The following is a 13,578-nucleotide window of genomic DNA, read 5'->3' as shown; positions in this document are numbered from 1 at the left end:
TTTACCTACTTGCTTCACAAGACTGGCATGTGTCCAAGAATGGGGAATTTGCTTTTTTTTGTAGTTTGCCTTTAAAGCATCAATCTAAACCCAAAGGTGGGTTTTGGAAGTTGTGTCTGTAGAACATAATTTTCCTTACTAAAATATTTGTGTCACCTGCCATTGCTTCCCAGAATGGGGTACTTGTTCAATTCAATGTGTCCGGTGTGTTATTTGTTGTATGGTACACAGGCTGGTAGGATGACTGTGGCACAAGCAGGGCCTGCGAGTGGTTCGGCTACATCTCCTTCTAACTCTGTCCAGGTTCCTTTCTCAGGGCAATAGCAAATGGTCGATGACTTGTAGGCTCCCTGGAAAACAATAAGAAGACTTTACTGAAGCATAAACTGGAGAAAGGCACCAATCCAGGGTTATTTATTTTTGTGAGTTCTAGAGAATTTATTTCCTTCTTTAATCCCAAAACACTTTTTATGGAAGGAAGGGGCTTTAAAGCCACTCTTATTTAAAGAGAAACTTCCCCCAAAGATATCAAAATCTAGTTGTATATGAACAGAGAAGTGAAAAATCAATCTGATTGTCCCTTACGGGGAAAAAAAACCCCAACAGTTAATACTTTTCTTCCTCCTACAGTACGAGTGCAGCTAATGATTGTTGACTTGATTTATCTATTCTGCTGTTCTAGCTTTACAAAGCACTTTGCATATCTTTTATGCATAATATTTTGTTATAATTATCTATGTGTCATATTCTCCTACTAGACTGTGAACTCCAGGAGTATGTATAAATATATATATATATAATGTAAATATATTTATATAAACACATATAAATATAATATAATAATATATACTATATAAATATAGCTCTTTATATACATGTATATGGATATACTGTGTTCCTATAAACATACAACTAGTGTAACTACATGGAGGCAGGAGATAGAGCTGTAGAGGGGAATAGCCAGTATGGCTGGGTGGCAAAGAACAGAGAGGAGGGGGATGTGTAAGAAAACTCCATGGGCTATTGCAGTGCTCATGTGTTACCCTTGGTGTTTAAGAAAAACTAGTTTAAATGAAATGCTCAAGTATTAAAAGAATTATCCAGATAGTCAAAGCCCCAAAATGCCTTTCTTTAAACATTCAAATGATTGAAGTGAAAAGTCACTATGGATCTTGAATTATCTGAATATTTGCTTCAATTCTCTACTTAATTTTGCTTCTGTATCCTAGAATTGGCCTGAAGCCTTAACTCTATCAAATATTTTGGTTAGATAGGGGAGGAGGGAGAGACTAGGTAGAAAGGAGGATACATCTGGATGTGGGGGCATAGTGATTAGGGAATTGTTTAAGGCAGTGATGGGCAAACTAGGCTTGGATCTGGCCCGCAGGGAACAGTTTGCCCATCACTGTCCCAGGTTTGTGGCTAATAATATGTTTTTAAATTTTAAATTAGTTAACTAATTTTTACATTAAAATTCCCAGGCAGCTCCCTCCCTTCCCTATGTTTTCATGTGCTTTATAAACTTCTGGAACCCCATCAGTATGAAATTCCCATAGAAATGCTAAAAATGGAGGGAAAAAAGACCCAGACAAACTTAAATCTCTCCCAATTTTCCTCTAAGTCTATTCACATAGCCTAAAGGAGTCATCTAACTTAGTTTAAAATATTACTATTCTTATTTGTCTTACCAACCTTAAGAGTTGAACTATAAAATTTCCCTTCCTCAGTATAGAACTTTTTGGTTATTGATGAGATAGAGGTAGGGTTTGGGCACTTCACTGAAGAAAACACATCCCTAAGTTTCATCCAGTTTGTCTCTACCCACTTATCAATAGTTAATTATGTATAGCTCCAGAGCTTGGCACATTTGCCTTGGCATAGTTAAAATAATTAAAAATTCATGCACATACCCAACAAAAAATTCCCTTTAGAACATATTCTCATTGTACAAAAAAGAAGTGAAAATAGAAACTGATGGAACACAAGAAACAAAAACTAATGGTAACTTTGCAAAATGAACCTGTAAATCAGTCATCTAAGTAAAGGCAAACTAAAAAAAAAGGCAAAGAGATGAGAGGTTCCAGGTTAGAAGGCCAAGATCTGGGGGAGCAAGCAGAAAAATTTCTGGTTGCAAGGGATGGTGACAAAGTGAGGATGATAGCAAAAAGTAAACACATACCATACTCCAGCTGTAGCCTCCTACAAGATAAATACTGTCATCAAGGACGGCACAACCAGGGCCACTTCGGCCTTCCAAAATGGGAGTTTGCAGAATATTCCACTGGTCACCCTTGGGATCATAGCATTCCACCAGCATGACATCAAGATGGGAGAAACCTGAGTGATATCATAAGAACTTAATTTAAAGCTGGGCCTCTCTTTTAAATAAAATATTTAAAAGCAGCTAAAATTAAAAAAAAACCCATAAAAACCAGCTCTTCTAATCTTTATGCCATAGTCATTTTCTTATATTATTCCCTCTTCTAATAAAGAAAAACTATTAAGCAAAACCAAATGACAAGATTACCTTATATGCTAGCAATGAGAGGGAAGTGTGCTTCATCATGGCTCTTCAAAAACAAGACTGGTAACTAAAATTAAACTGAATTTGCCTGACTTTTATTACTTTTCTTGTTTTGTTTTGCTTATATAATTGGAGTCTGTATACAAATAGGTAAGCTTGTTTTTTTCTTTTTGAGGCTGGGTCTTCCTATCTTGCTTAGGCTAGGAATACAAAAGTCACTCACAGGCTTGACCTCACTACTGATTGGGACACGAGCAGTTTCTGACCTGGGCTGGTTAGCTCCATCTTTGGCAGCTTAATGGTCCCTATTCTCCTAGAAGCTCTCCATCCTGATGTTGGACTTAACCTACTGCAGCTCAGAACCCTTAAACTCAAAGGATCCGCCATATTCAGCTTCCTAGCAGCAGGAATTACAGGAAACATTCTTGGCCCTTGTATATAGTGTTTGACCAGTTCTGTTTATTCTGAATCAGTTAATACAACTGTTCCCATATTTCTTTAAATTCTAAATATTAATGATTTTTATGGAATAATCACATTCAAATACATTACTATATGACAATTTATTTGATGGGGTCTATTTCTAATTTTTTCTTACTATAGAAAAGGATTCTATGAATATTCTAGTAGAAATGGAACCCTTCTTTCTTTTTTTTATTTTTAAGAAACCCTTACCTTACCTTCCATCTAAGAATTAATATTGTATTATTGGTTCTAAGGTAGAAGAGCGGTAAGGGCTAGGCAATGGGGTGACTTACCCAAAGTCACATAGCTAGGAAGTGTCTGAGGGTAAATCTGAACCCAGGATCCCCATTTCTAGGTCTAGCTTTCAATCCACTGAGCCACCTAGCTGCCCCCTTTATTTCTTTGATTTGTTTGGGTTATGTCCTCAGAAGCAGGAATGTTGCATTAAAAGAAAAAAACATTTTAATGAATTTTCTCACTTAATTACATTTTCCCCCAGAACTAGACTAATTAACTTGACTAGTAGGCAGTTAATAGTGTTCTTATTTTCCCACAATCCTTTCAAAATGAGTGATTTCTATCTTTCACTATTTTCACCTTTTTTTTTTATGGGAATGAGGTGTGTGACCTAAGAGCTGTTTTTATTTCTATTTTTCTTATCATTGGTGAGTTTGATAATTTTTCCATATAGATATTGATAATTTGTACTTATTTTGAAAATTATTTATCTATATCCTTTGATCACTTGCAACTTGCAAGGGAATAGGCAGAAATCTGTTTTGAAAGGAATGCTATCTCAATTTTACACTTATCTGGCATAAATATCACTTGTAGTNCTATATAAATATAGCTCTTTATATACATGTATATGGATATACTGTGTTCCTATAAACATACAACTAGTGTAACTACATGGAGGCAGGAGATAGAGCTGTAGAGGGGAATAGCCAGTATGGCTGGGTGGCAAAGAACAGAGAGGAGGGGGATGTGTAAGAAAACTCCATGGGCTATTGCAGTGCTCATGTGTTACCCTTGGTGTTTAAGAAAAACTAGTTTAAATGAAATGCTCAAGTATTAAAAGAATTATCCAGATAGTCAAAGCCCCAAAATGCCTTTCTTTAAACATTCAAATGATTGAAGTGAAAAGTCACTATGGATCTTGAATTATCTGAATATTTGCTTCAATTCTCTACTTAATTTTGCTTCTGTATCCTAGAATTGGCCTGAAGCCTTAACTCTATCAAATATTTTGGTTAGATAGGGGAGGAGGGAGAGACTAGGTAGAAAGGAGGATACATCTGGATGTGGGGGCATAGTGATTAGGGAATTGTTTAAGGCAGTGATGGGCAAACTAGGCTTGGATCTGGCCCGCAGGGAACAGTTTGCCCATCACTGTCCCAGGTTTGTGGCTAATAATATGTTTTTAAATTTTAAATTAGTTAACTAATTTTTACATTAAAATTCCCAGGCAGCTCCCTCCCTTCCCTATGTTTTCATGTGCTTTATAAACTTCTGGAACCCCATCAGTATGAAATTCCCATAGAAATGCTAAAAATGGAGGGAAAAAAGACCCAGACAAACTTAAATCTCTCCCAATTTTCCTCTAAGTCTATTCACATAGCCTAAAGGAGTCATCTAACTTAGTTTAAAATATTACTATTCTTATTTGTCTTACCAACCTTAAGAGTTGAACTATAAAATTTCCCTTCCTCAGTATAGAACTTTTTGGTTATTGATGAGATAGAGGTAGGGTTTGGGCACTTCACTGAAGAAAACACATCCCTAAGTTTCATCCAGTTTGTCTCTACCCACTTATCAATAGTTAATTATGTATAGCTCCAGAGCTTGGCACATTTGCCTTGGCATAGTTAAAATAATTAAAAATTCATGCACATACCCAACAAAAAATTCCCTTTAGAACATATTCTCATTGTACAAAAAAGAAGTGAAAATAGAAACTGATGGAACACAAGAAACAAAAACTAATGGTAACTTTGCAAAATGAACCTGTAAATCAGTCATCTAAGTAAAGGCAAACTAAAAAAAAAGGCAAAGAGATGAGAGGTTCCAGGTTAGAAGGCCAAGATCTGGGGGAGCAAGCAGAAAAATTTCTGGTTGCAAGGGATGGTGACAAAGTGAGGATGATAGCAAAAAGTAAACACATACCATACTCCAGCTGTAGCCTCCTACAAGATAAATACTGTCATCAAGGACGGCACAACCAGGGCCACTTCGGCCTTCCAAAATGGGAGTTTGCAGAATATTCCACTGGTCACCCTTGGGATCATAGCATTCCACCAGCATGACATCAAGATGGGAGAAACCTGAGTGATATCATAAGAACTTAATTTAAAGCTGGGCCTCTCTTTTAAATAAAATATTTAAAAGCAGCTAAAATTAAAAAAAACCCATAAAAACCAGCTCTTCTAATCTTTATGCCATAGTCATTTTCTTATATTATTCCCTCTTCTAATAAAGAAAAACTATTAAGCAAAACCAAATGACAAGATTACCTTATATGCTAGCAATGAGAGGGAAGTGTGCTTCATCATGGCTCTTCAAAAACAAGACTGGTAACTAAAATTAAACTGAATTTGCCTGACTTTTATTACTTTTCTTGTTTTGTTTTGCTTATATAATTGGAGTCTGTATACAAATAGGTAAGCTTGTTTTTTTCTTTTTGAGGCTGGGTCTTCCTATCTTGCTTAGGCTAGGAATACAAAAGTCACTCACAGGCTTGACCTCACTACTGATTGGGACACGAGCAGTTTCTGACCTGGGCTGGTTAGCTCCATCTTTGGCAGCTTAATGGTCCCTATTCTCCTAGAAGCTCTCCATCCTGATGTTGGACTTAACCTACTGCAGCTCAGAACCCTTAAACTCAAAGGATCCGCCATATTCAGCTTCCTAGCAGCAGGAATTACAGGAAACATTCTTGGCCCTTGTATATAGTGTTTGACCAGTTCTGTTTATTCTGAATCAGTTAATACAACTGTTCCCATATTTCTTTAAATTCTAAATATTAATGATTTTTATGGAATAATCACATTCAAATACATTACTATATGACAATTTATTTGATGGGGTCTATTTCTAATTTTTTCTTACTATAGAAAAGGATTCTATGAATATTCTAGTAGAAATGGAACCCTTCTTTCTTTTTTTTATTTTTAAGAAACCCTTACCTTACCTTCCATCTAAGAATTAATATTGTATTATTGGTTCTAAGGTAGAAGAGCGGTAAGGGCTAGGCAATGGGGTGACTTACCCAAAGTCACATAGCTAGGAAGTGTCTGAGGGTAAATCTGAACCCAGGATCCCCATTTCTAGGTCTAGCTTTCAATCCACTGAGCCACCTAGCTGCCCCCTTTATTTCTTTGATTTGTTTGGGTTATGTCCTCAGAAGCAGGAATGTTGCATTAAAAGAAAAAAACATTTTAATGAATTTTCTCACTTAATTACATTTTCCCCCAGAACTAGACTAATTAACTTGACTAGTAGGCAGTTAATAGTGTTCTTATTTTCCCACAATCCTTTCAAAATGAGTGATTTCTATCTTTCACTATTTTCACCTTTTTTTTTTATGGGAATGAGGTGTGTGACCTAAGAGCTGTTTTTATTTCTATTTTTCTTATCATTGGTGAGTTTGATAATTTTTCCATATAGATATTGATAATTTGTACTTATTTTGAAAATTATTTATCTATATCCTTTGATCACTTGCAACTTGCAAGGGAATAGGCAGAAATCTGTTTTGAAAGGAATGCTATCTCAATTTTACACTTATCTGGCATAAATATCACTTGTAGTCAAGAGAGATTATGAAGGACAAAATAAGAAGCTGCTAGAATGAATGGAGAATTGGGGAACAAGCTCATTCCTTTGTAAGAATAGGCCTAGTGGTGAATATAACTTAAAAGTATAAAACTGCACATATGAATCCCAAAATTTTTCATATAAACAATTACAAATTCCCATCACTTGAGGAAAAAAAGGCTCAGTGGGAGAAAATCGGCCCTTAGTTTTGATACTAAGAGAAAACAAATATACATATCTGTGATCAGAGATAATTTTCTAGTTATCATGTTCACATTTTGCAATATGACATATTAGAACTTCTGTTCAAATTCTATTTTGGTGGGACTTCATATTGTAGAAGTGACCCTTGGAGATGCTGCTAATGGAGTAAAAGCTCAGGAATATTCTATGCGGATTTTAGTATGGCCTGGGCAATAAATATGTCTGTTTTCCCAAAAAATCAGCTTAGTTAATTCAGCTCGGCTCATAAACATGAATTTACCTACCAAGTAATGAAGTTTTTTTAGCTATAGAAACTCATGAAATAGCTTACTAAGACATGGAGGGACTATGATCCCACATCAATGAAATGAGGATGTGGCCATGGTAGGAAGGAGTGAATAGGTCTCTAGAGTTATTGATTGTTATCAGAATGGTATGGCCACGAAGAATGCTTAGCACAGGGCATGGTATATAGTAGGCACTTAACAAATGTTTATTGATTTATTGAAATGAATTTATAGGATAGGAGAGCATTCCAGGAAGATTTTAGAAAAGCTATTGTTACATTCTCAGAATCTGTCAAAAGGCCTTTCTAATAAACTCTGGCATCTACACAATGAAGTTGAACGAGATAAAGATACCAGAGATACTAGAATGAGAATTTTAGCTCCACAAATGAGCATTCTGCACTTAGTTCATCCAAGGTAAAAATCCAGTCATTCTCACTACTTTCCTTCTCCCTCCATTCCTCAAAGGGAAAACTTAGTTCAGATGACACAAGTGGAATTCCAAAGGCAATATTGCTCCATGTCTCATAAAAGAGTGCCATAACTTGGGACTCTAAATGATGGAGGAACCCTTTAGGGAGTGATCACTGCTAGTGGATTCTAGGGCCCATTTATTTACGGTTATCAAGAGTTAGGACCTGAAAGACTCATGACAGGGAATGCTATCCACCTCCAGAGAAAGAACTGTTGGAGTTGTCTTTCACATCAGTGTATCTTTGGTTTTATTTTGGGCTTTTGGTTATGTATGACTTTGCTCTTACAACAATGCCCAATATGGAAGTGATTTTTCATGACAATAAAAATGAGGGAAGAGTTGGAATTGCTATTAACCATTCTGGAAGACCCATAGAAGAGGGGGCTCCTGGTGAAATTGGTGCAGCATATCCTACAACCTGGCTCCTAGCTTCTAGTAAGGACTTCTGTTGTCTATCAAGTTGGCTGGTCAATAATCTCTCGTGAATGATGACTATCGCTATTATTTTTTTAGTTCTGGATGTATATGTGGGAAATCAATAAGGAAGCTACTAATAGATATGAGCAATTGTTCTACAACTGATAGCTTTAGAGTTTTCCTGGAGGTACTAAGAGGTTAAAGGACTTGGCAAGGATAATATAGACAGTGTATGTCAGAGGAGGAACGTAACTCAGGTCTTCTCCACTCTGAGGTTGGCTCTCTATCTACAACCACATGTTGCTTTATTGACATCTATCAAACTGTACTTTCTGAGGGCAGACAATTAACTGCTTAATGCAAGCTAAGGCTAGTTAGTAGTTGCCATTTACAACAAATATGACAAATGAATAGAAATACACTTTCATTTCCAACATGATTGAGCAAAAAAGGATCTCAGAGGGTTTTGTAAACCTAAGGCTCATTTTCTTTTTCTTTTCTTTTCTTTTTTTTTAAACCCTTTCCTTCCGTCTTGGAGTCAATAATGTGTATTGGCTCCAAGGCAGAAGAGTGGTAGGGGTAGGCAATGGGGGTCAAGTGACTTGCCCAGGGTCAAACAGCTGGGAAGTGTCTGAGGCTAGATTTGAACCCAGGACCTCCAGTCTCTAGTCCTGGCTCTCAATCCACTGAACTACCTAGCTGTCTCCCTAAGGCTCATTTTCAAAGAAGTGGAAACAGGATATTTTTGGCCATTATCTTTTTAATTAAGATAAACTGATCAGACAGGTTTAATAATAAAGCAATTACATATATATGTACACACATATATTTATGTATATGTAATGTTGAGATATATCTATATTTGTATATGCATGTGTAATATAGAAACACATTTGTGTGTGTACATTATAGAAACATATTTGGAGGTGCATGTAATATAAATACATATATTTGCATATTGTGAAAAAATAATTTATTATATAGTATTTAATAATAAATAAAATGAGAAAGGGAAAAATTCTTTTAGCCAAGTGAGCAGAGCAAAGAGAGCCAGAGACTCATACCTGCAGCACTTTGCCAAAGAAAGCACAAGCTCCATAAAAAAAAAAAAAAAAAAAAAAAAAAAAAAGAGCCTCACGGAGTGGGTCTCAGCCAAATTTATCTCCCAAGCCTCTGCTCATCAAATGAGGACATGGCTTAAAAGGATGCTGGGAATGTAGCTCAGGTGTGGCAAATTTTCCACCTGCACAATATGCATATAATATAGATACAGTATGTATGTAATATAGACACATATGTGTATGTCTATATACACGTTTGTCTACATATTTACATATATATGTATGTATGGAAAGAGAGAGACAAATACACACACATGCACAGAGTGAGGCTAATTGGACAGAGGAAAGGCTGGCCTTGGAGACAAGAAGCTATGGGTTCAAGTGCATTCTCTGATTGTGTGACCCTGGGTAAGTCCCTACATTTCTTAGTGCTTTCAAAGAAATCTCTAAATTAAATTACACCATGAAAAACCACAAAAATTTAGGCATCTCTAAAGTAAGTTTGGGAATCATAGAGAGGATAATATGCTCAACAAAGTTGCGAAAAAGATTCTAATTTTTATGCCCAAACTGCAACAGATTTATTCTTTTAAAGCCAAACCAGGAGTAAGCTTCTCTATGAGGCTGTGACTAAAGTTCCTCTTGATTACATTTCCTAGAAAACAATTTATAGAAGAAAGCATCAACAGTAGTTTGGAGCTAAGGAATAATTTATTTCACTGAATTCAGGGTTATAAGATATTGTTCTTGCTCTTGAGTTATGAAGGCTCCCGTTTTATTATCTTTGGACTTCATTATTCATTTCTTTAAAGTGCAGTATTATCCTAAATTTAAAATAATCCTGCCTGCATAAAAGCCTCAGTAAAGGCCTGCTCAAGGGTACTGCTAATTTGCACAAAGCAGATTTTATTTGGTCAACATGTTTTTTACTTCGTTGACTATGATTAGCTAATAAGCATCCCCTTAGCAAGAAGCATGACCTCAAATATTATTGTGATTAAAAATATGACCTTTCAAATGATTTCCTCCAATTGCATATAGCCGATCATTCATTACAGCCAAAGTGTGGATTGCTCGTTTTGTGTTCATATCTTGTTTTCGGGCCCAGACATCCATAACAGGGTCATAGCAGTACAGCCATGGGACATACTCTCCATTGTGAACACCCCCTGTGAAATAAACAGACGTGAAAATGAGGGAGGGTGGCCAGCCAGCAGCCTTTGTTGCTAAGAGAAAATAGATCAGGGACTTGCCTGAAATGTATATTTTCCCATTGTGCACGGCTCCTGCATGAGCTGCCAGGGGTTGGGGTAAAGAGGAAACATAACGCCATTCATTGGTTTCTAAGTTATAGCATTCCACGCTGGACAAGTATCCGGTTTCGTTTCTCCCACCAATAACATATAAGTGTTTATCCAGGCGACACGCGTAGAAACTGGCTCTCCTGTGGTAAAAGTAACAACCCACAGAAAGTTATTAGTGCAATGGAGAAATCTGATTCTTTGAAAAATTCTATGTCACATGAGGGAAGGAAGGATCTGCTCCCCCACCTACCCAGGACCCTCCCTTAGAAATTGCCTGTCAGGTACTCTATATATCTTTTATGGAGTAGAGTCTTTTACATGCATCACTTTCATGAAAATATGAGAGCTTTGAGGGCAAAGGTGGTGTTTTTACCTCTTTATATCCCCCTCTCTTTTAGCACAATGCATATTGATTGACATAATTCACAAGTTTCAGAGAAAGGTGATGATGACTGGCATTGGTAGAGGAAGTTTTCTCACCTAGGCATTCCCTTTACCAATGAAATCACAAATCCAACTTCTATCTCTGTTCCCCTAAAGAGAAACCCACATACTGTTGGTTTCAGCTATTTTTATATTCTACAAGGGAAAAAAAGGTGTTCATTAATGTTTGGAGCATTTGGTACCTTGCACGAATTTCAGAGCTCAGGAAGACAAAGTGAAAAATGAGGCAGATAATGTAACAATAATAAATTATCTTGACATTCACTTTCTTTATGGTCCTTCAAGGGTCATTGTTCCCAATTTACTAGGAGAACCACATCATCAAAATTTTTCTTCAATTATCATTTTCTTATTTTTTTTCCCTGTGCAGTATTGCAAATAGAACAACTTCCCTTAACTTATTCTCTTAAGTGAATCTAATGCTGAAATCCTGCACCTTTGCTCCAAAGGCATTTCATCCATGGGCCAATTGTCACAAGTGACTCAGAACTAACACTGGGGTCTCTTTTCAAGACTTGTAGTTAACTAGACTTACTGCCTTGTGTTTTCAAAGGCAAGATGAAATCAAGGGTTGATTAATTCTCTGGATGATATCAAGCCAGTCTAAATCATCCAACAAATTCCTTTTTTTCTTTTACAGTGGAGTTTTTGAATCAACATTATCTAGAGAGTTGCTTCTATTCTTGATAGAGTAGTGCTTTTGGAGACATCCTTCTTGCTTAAGGACAGTATTTGTTATTGAAATTAAACTCTCTGGGCAGCTGGGTGGCTCAGATGATTGAGAACCAGGCCTAGAGATGGGAGGTCCTATGTTCAATTCTGGCCTCAGACACTTCCTAGCTGTGTGACCCTGTGCAAGTCACTTGACCCCCATAGCCTTTCTTCTGCCTTGGAAGCAATACAGAATATTAATTCTAAGACAGAAGGTAAGGGTTATAAAAAAAGAAATCTCTCTCTCTCTCTCTCTCTCTCTCTCTCTCTCTCTCTCTCTCTCTCTCTCTCTCTCTCTTCTCCCTCTTTCTCCCCACCTCTCTCCCTCTTTCTCCACCCCCTCTCTTTTTCCCTTTCCCTCTCTCTGTGTAACCTTCAGACTTATTGAGATTGTCTTGACCTTGAGGATCCCAAATTAAGACTTTATATTTAGGGGACAACTAGGTTGCTAGGTGAATTGAGAGCCAGTTCTAGAGATGGGAGTTCCTGGGTTCCAATATGACTTCAGACATGTCTTAGCTGTGAGATCCTGGGCATAAGATGCTTAATGAAGATCTTTAGTCAGGAGGAGAAAAGGCATGGGAAGGAAACATATTTTCAACCCCTACTGCCTAGCCCTTACTGCTCTTCTGCCTTGGAACCAACACACAGAACTAATTCTAAGACAGAAGGTAAGTGCTTAAAAAAAGACTGTATGTAGACAACTGATGAAAAGCAAGCACACAGGTGGCAGCAGCAGCAGCCAGGTGAACTACCTTCTGTCTCAGGAACAATAAATCCATGGGAAACAGAGAATAGGGCCAGCTTGAATGGGAACCTTATGTTTCTAAGATGTAATCTGTATGTTTCTAAGATGTCAGATGGATCTCCTGAGCCATCATTGATTTATCTACTCTGTAGCCTGTCCTTTGCCCTCTTGGGAGCAGGCTACATAGACTCTGGATTTAGGAGTGAGATGAACATAGGTTGCAAGAAAAGTGAATCCATGACTACTTTATACTCTGGCACTCTGGAATGGCTATGGTTGGCCTTATGTTAAGGGAGAAGAGTAGCTAACTTGGAAGTATAAAAGCAAAATAAAGTCAATACAAGTCAACAAATAGCTAAAAAAAGGCTAATGTTAGAGTAGTTTGATTTAATAAGGCCATAGTGTTCTGGTCTAGGAAGGTGGCGTTCCCATTGTATTATTCCTAGATAGGTGCCAAATGGAGTACTATGCCAAATACTGGACCTTAAAAATGGGAAGGTACAAATAAGCTAGAAATGTCCAGAGAAAGGATTTCTTTTTAATAAAGGTCTTTAGTCAGGAGGAGGAAAGAAATGGAAAGGGAACATATTTTCAAATCGTCTTCAGGTGTTTGAAAGACTGTCACATGGAAGAAGTATTTGGCTTGTTCTTGTCCTTGAGAAGCAGAACTAGGAACAATGTGCAGATTTAGGACTAACATAAGGAGAAAACTTCCAGGCACTTTCATTGCCTCTTCTCCATTCCCGGAATATTATCCCTCTTCACCTCTGCCTCCTGGCTTCCTTCAAGTACCAGCTAAAATCCCACCTGTTATAGGAAGCCTTTCCTTAAATCTCTTAATTCTGGTGCCTCCCCTTTGCTGATTCCACCCCCACCCCCCAACTTATCTTACATGTGCAGCTGGATGGCTTAGTGTATAGAGTGCATCTGGAGTTGGGAGGACCTGGGTTCAAATCTGACCTCAGGCAGATTTCCTAGCTGTGTGACCCTAGGCAAGTAACATCCTCTATTAATAACCCTTACCACAAAGCACTTTAAATTTAAGCATTCTACTAAGTGGTAGCTATACAATTTCAAAATATCTGTATGAAAAGAAAAAAAATCATTAAGTCATCCAGATCT

The 13,578-nt window shown here is 37.2% G+C and overlaps 1 protein-coding gene across 1 annotated transcript in view; it reads right to left on the bottom strand.

Moving 5' to 3' along the window:
• Positions 1-209: 209 nt before the first annotated feature.
• The window catches only part of KLHL14 (kelch like family member 14), a 137,351-nt gene continuing 123,982 nt past the window's right edge, over positions 210-13,578 (bottom strand). Inside the window, exons 5-8 of the mRNA XM_044658033.1 lie at positions 10,503-10,693; positions 10,260-10,418; positions 5,156-5,313; positions 210-350 (exon numbers count right to left, since the gene is read on the bottom strand). Coding sequence (XP_044513968.1) covers positions 210-350; positions 5,156-5,313; positions 10,260-10,418; positions 10,503-10,693 — 649 coding nt within the window. The remainder of the gene's footprint in view (positions 351-5,155; positions 5,314-10,259; positions 10,419-10,502; positions 10,694-13,578) is intronic.

Source organism: Gracilinanus agilis, chromosome 1 (genome assembly GCF_016433145.1).
Source record: "Gracilinanus agilis isolate LMUSP501 chromosome 1, AgileGrace, whole genome shotgun sequence".
In the NCBI taxonomy this organism is placed as follows: Eukaryota; Metazoa; Chordata; class Mammalia; order Didelphimorphia; family Didelphidae; genus Gracilinanus; species Gracilinanus agilis.
The sequence above is the reverse complement of the archived record's forward strand: the minus strand, read 5'-3'. Positions and strand labels throughout refer to the sequence as shown.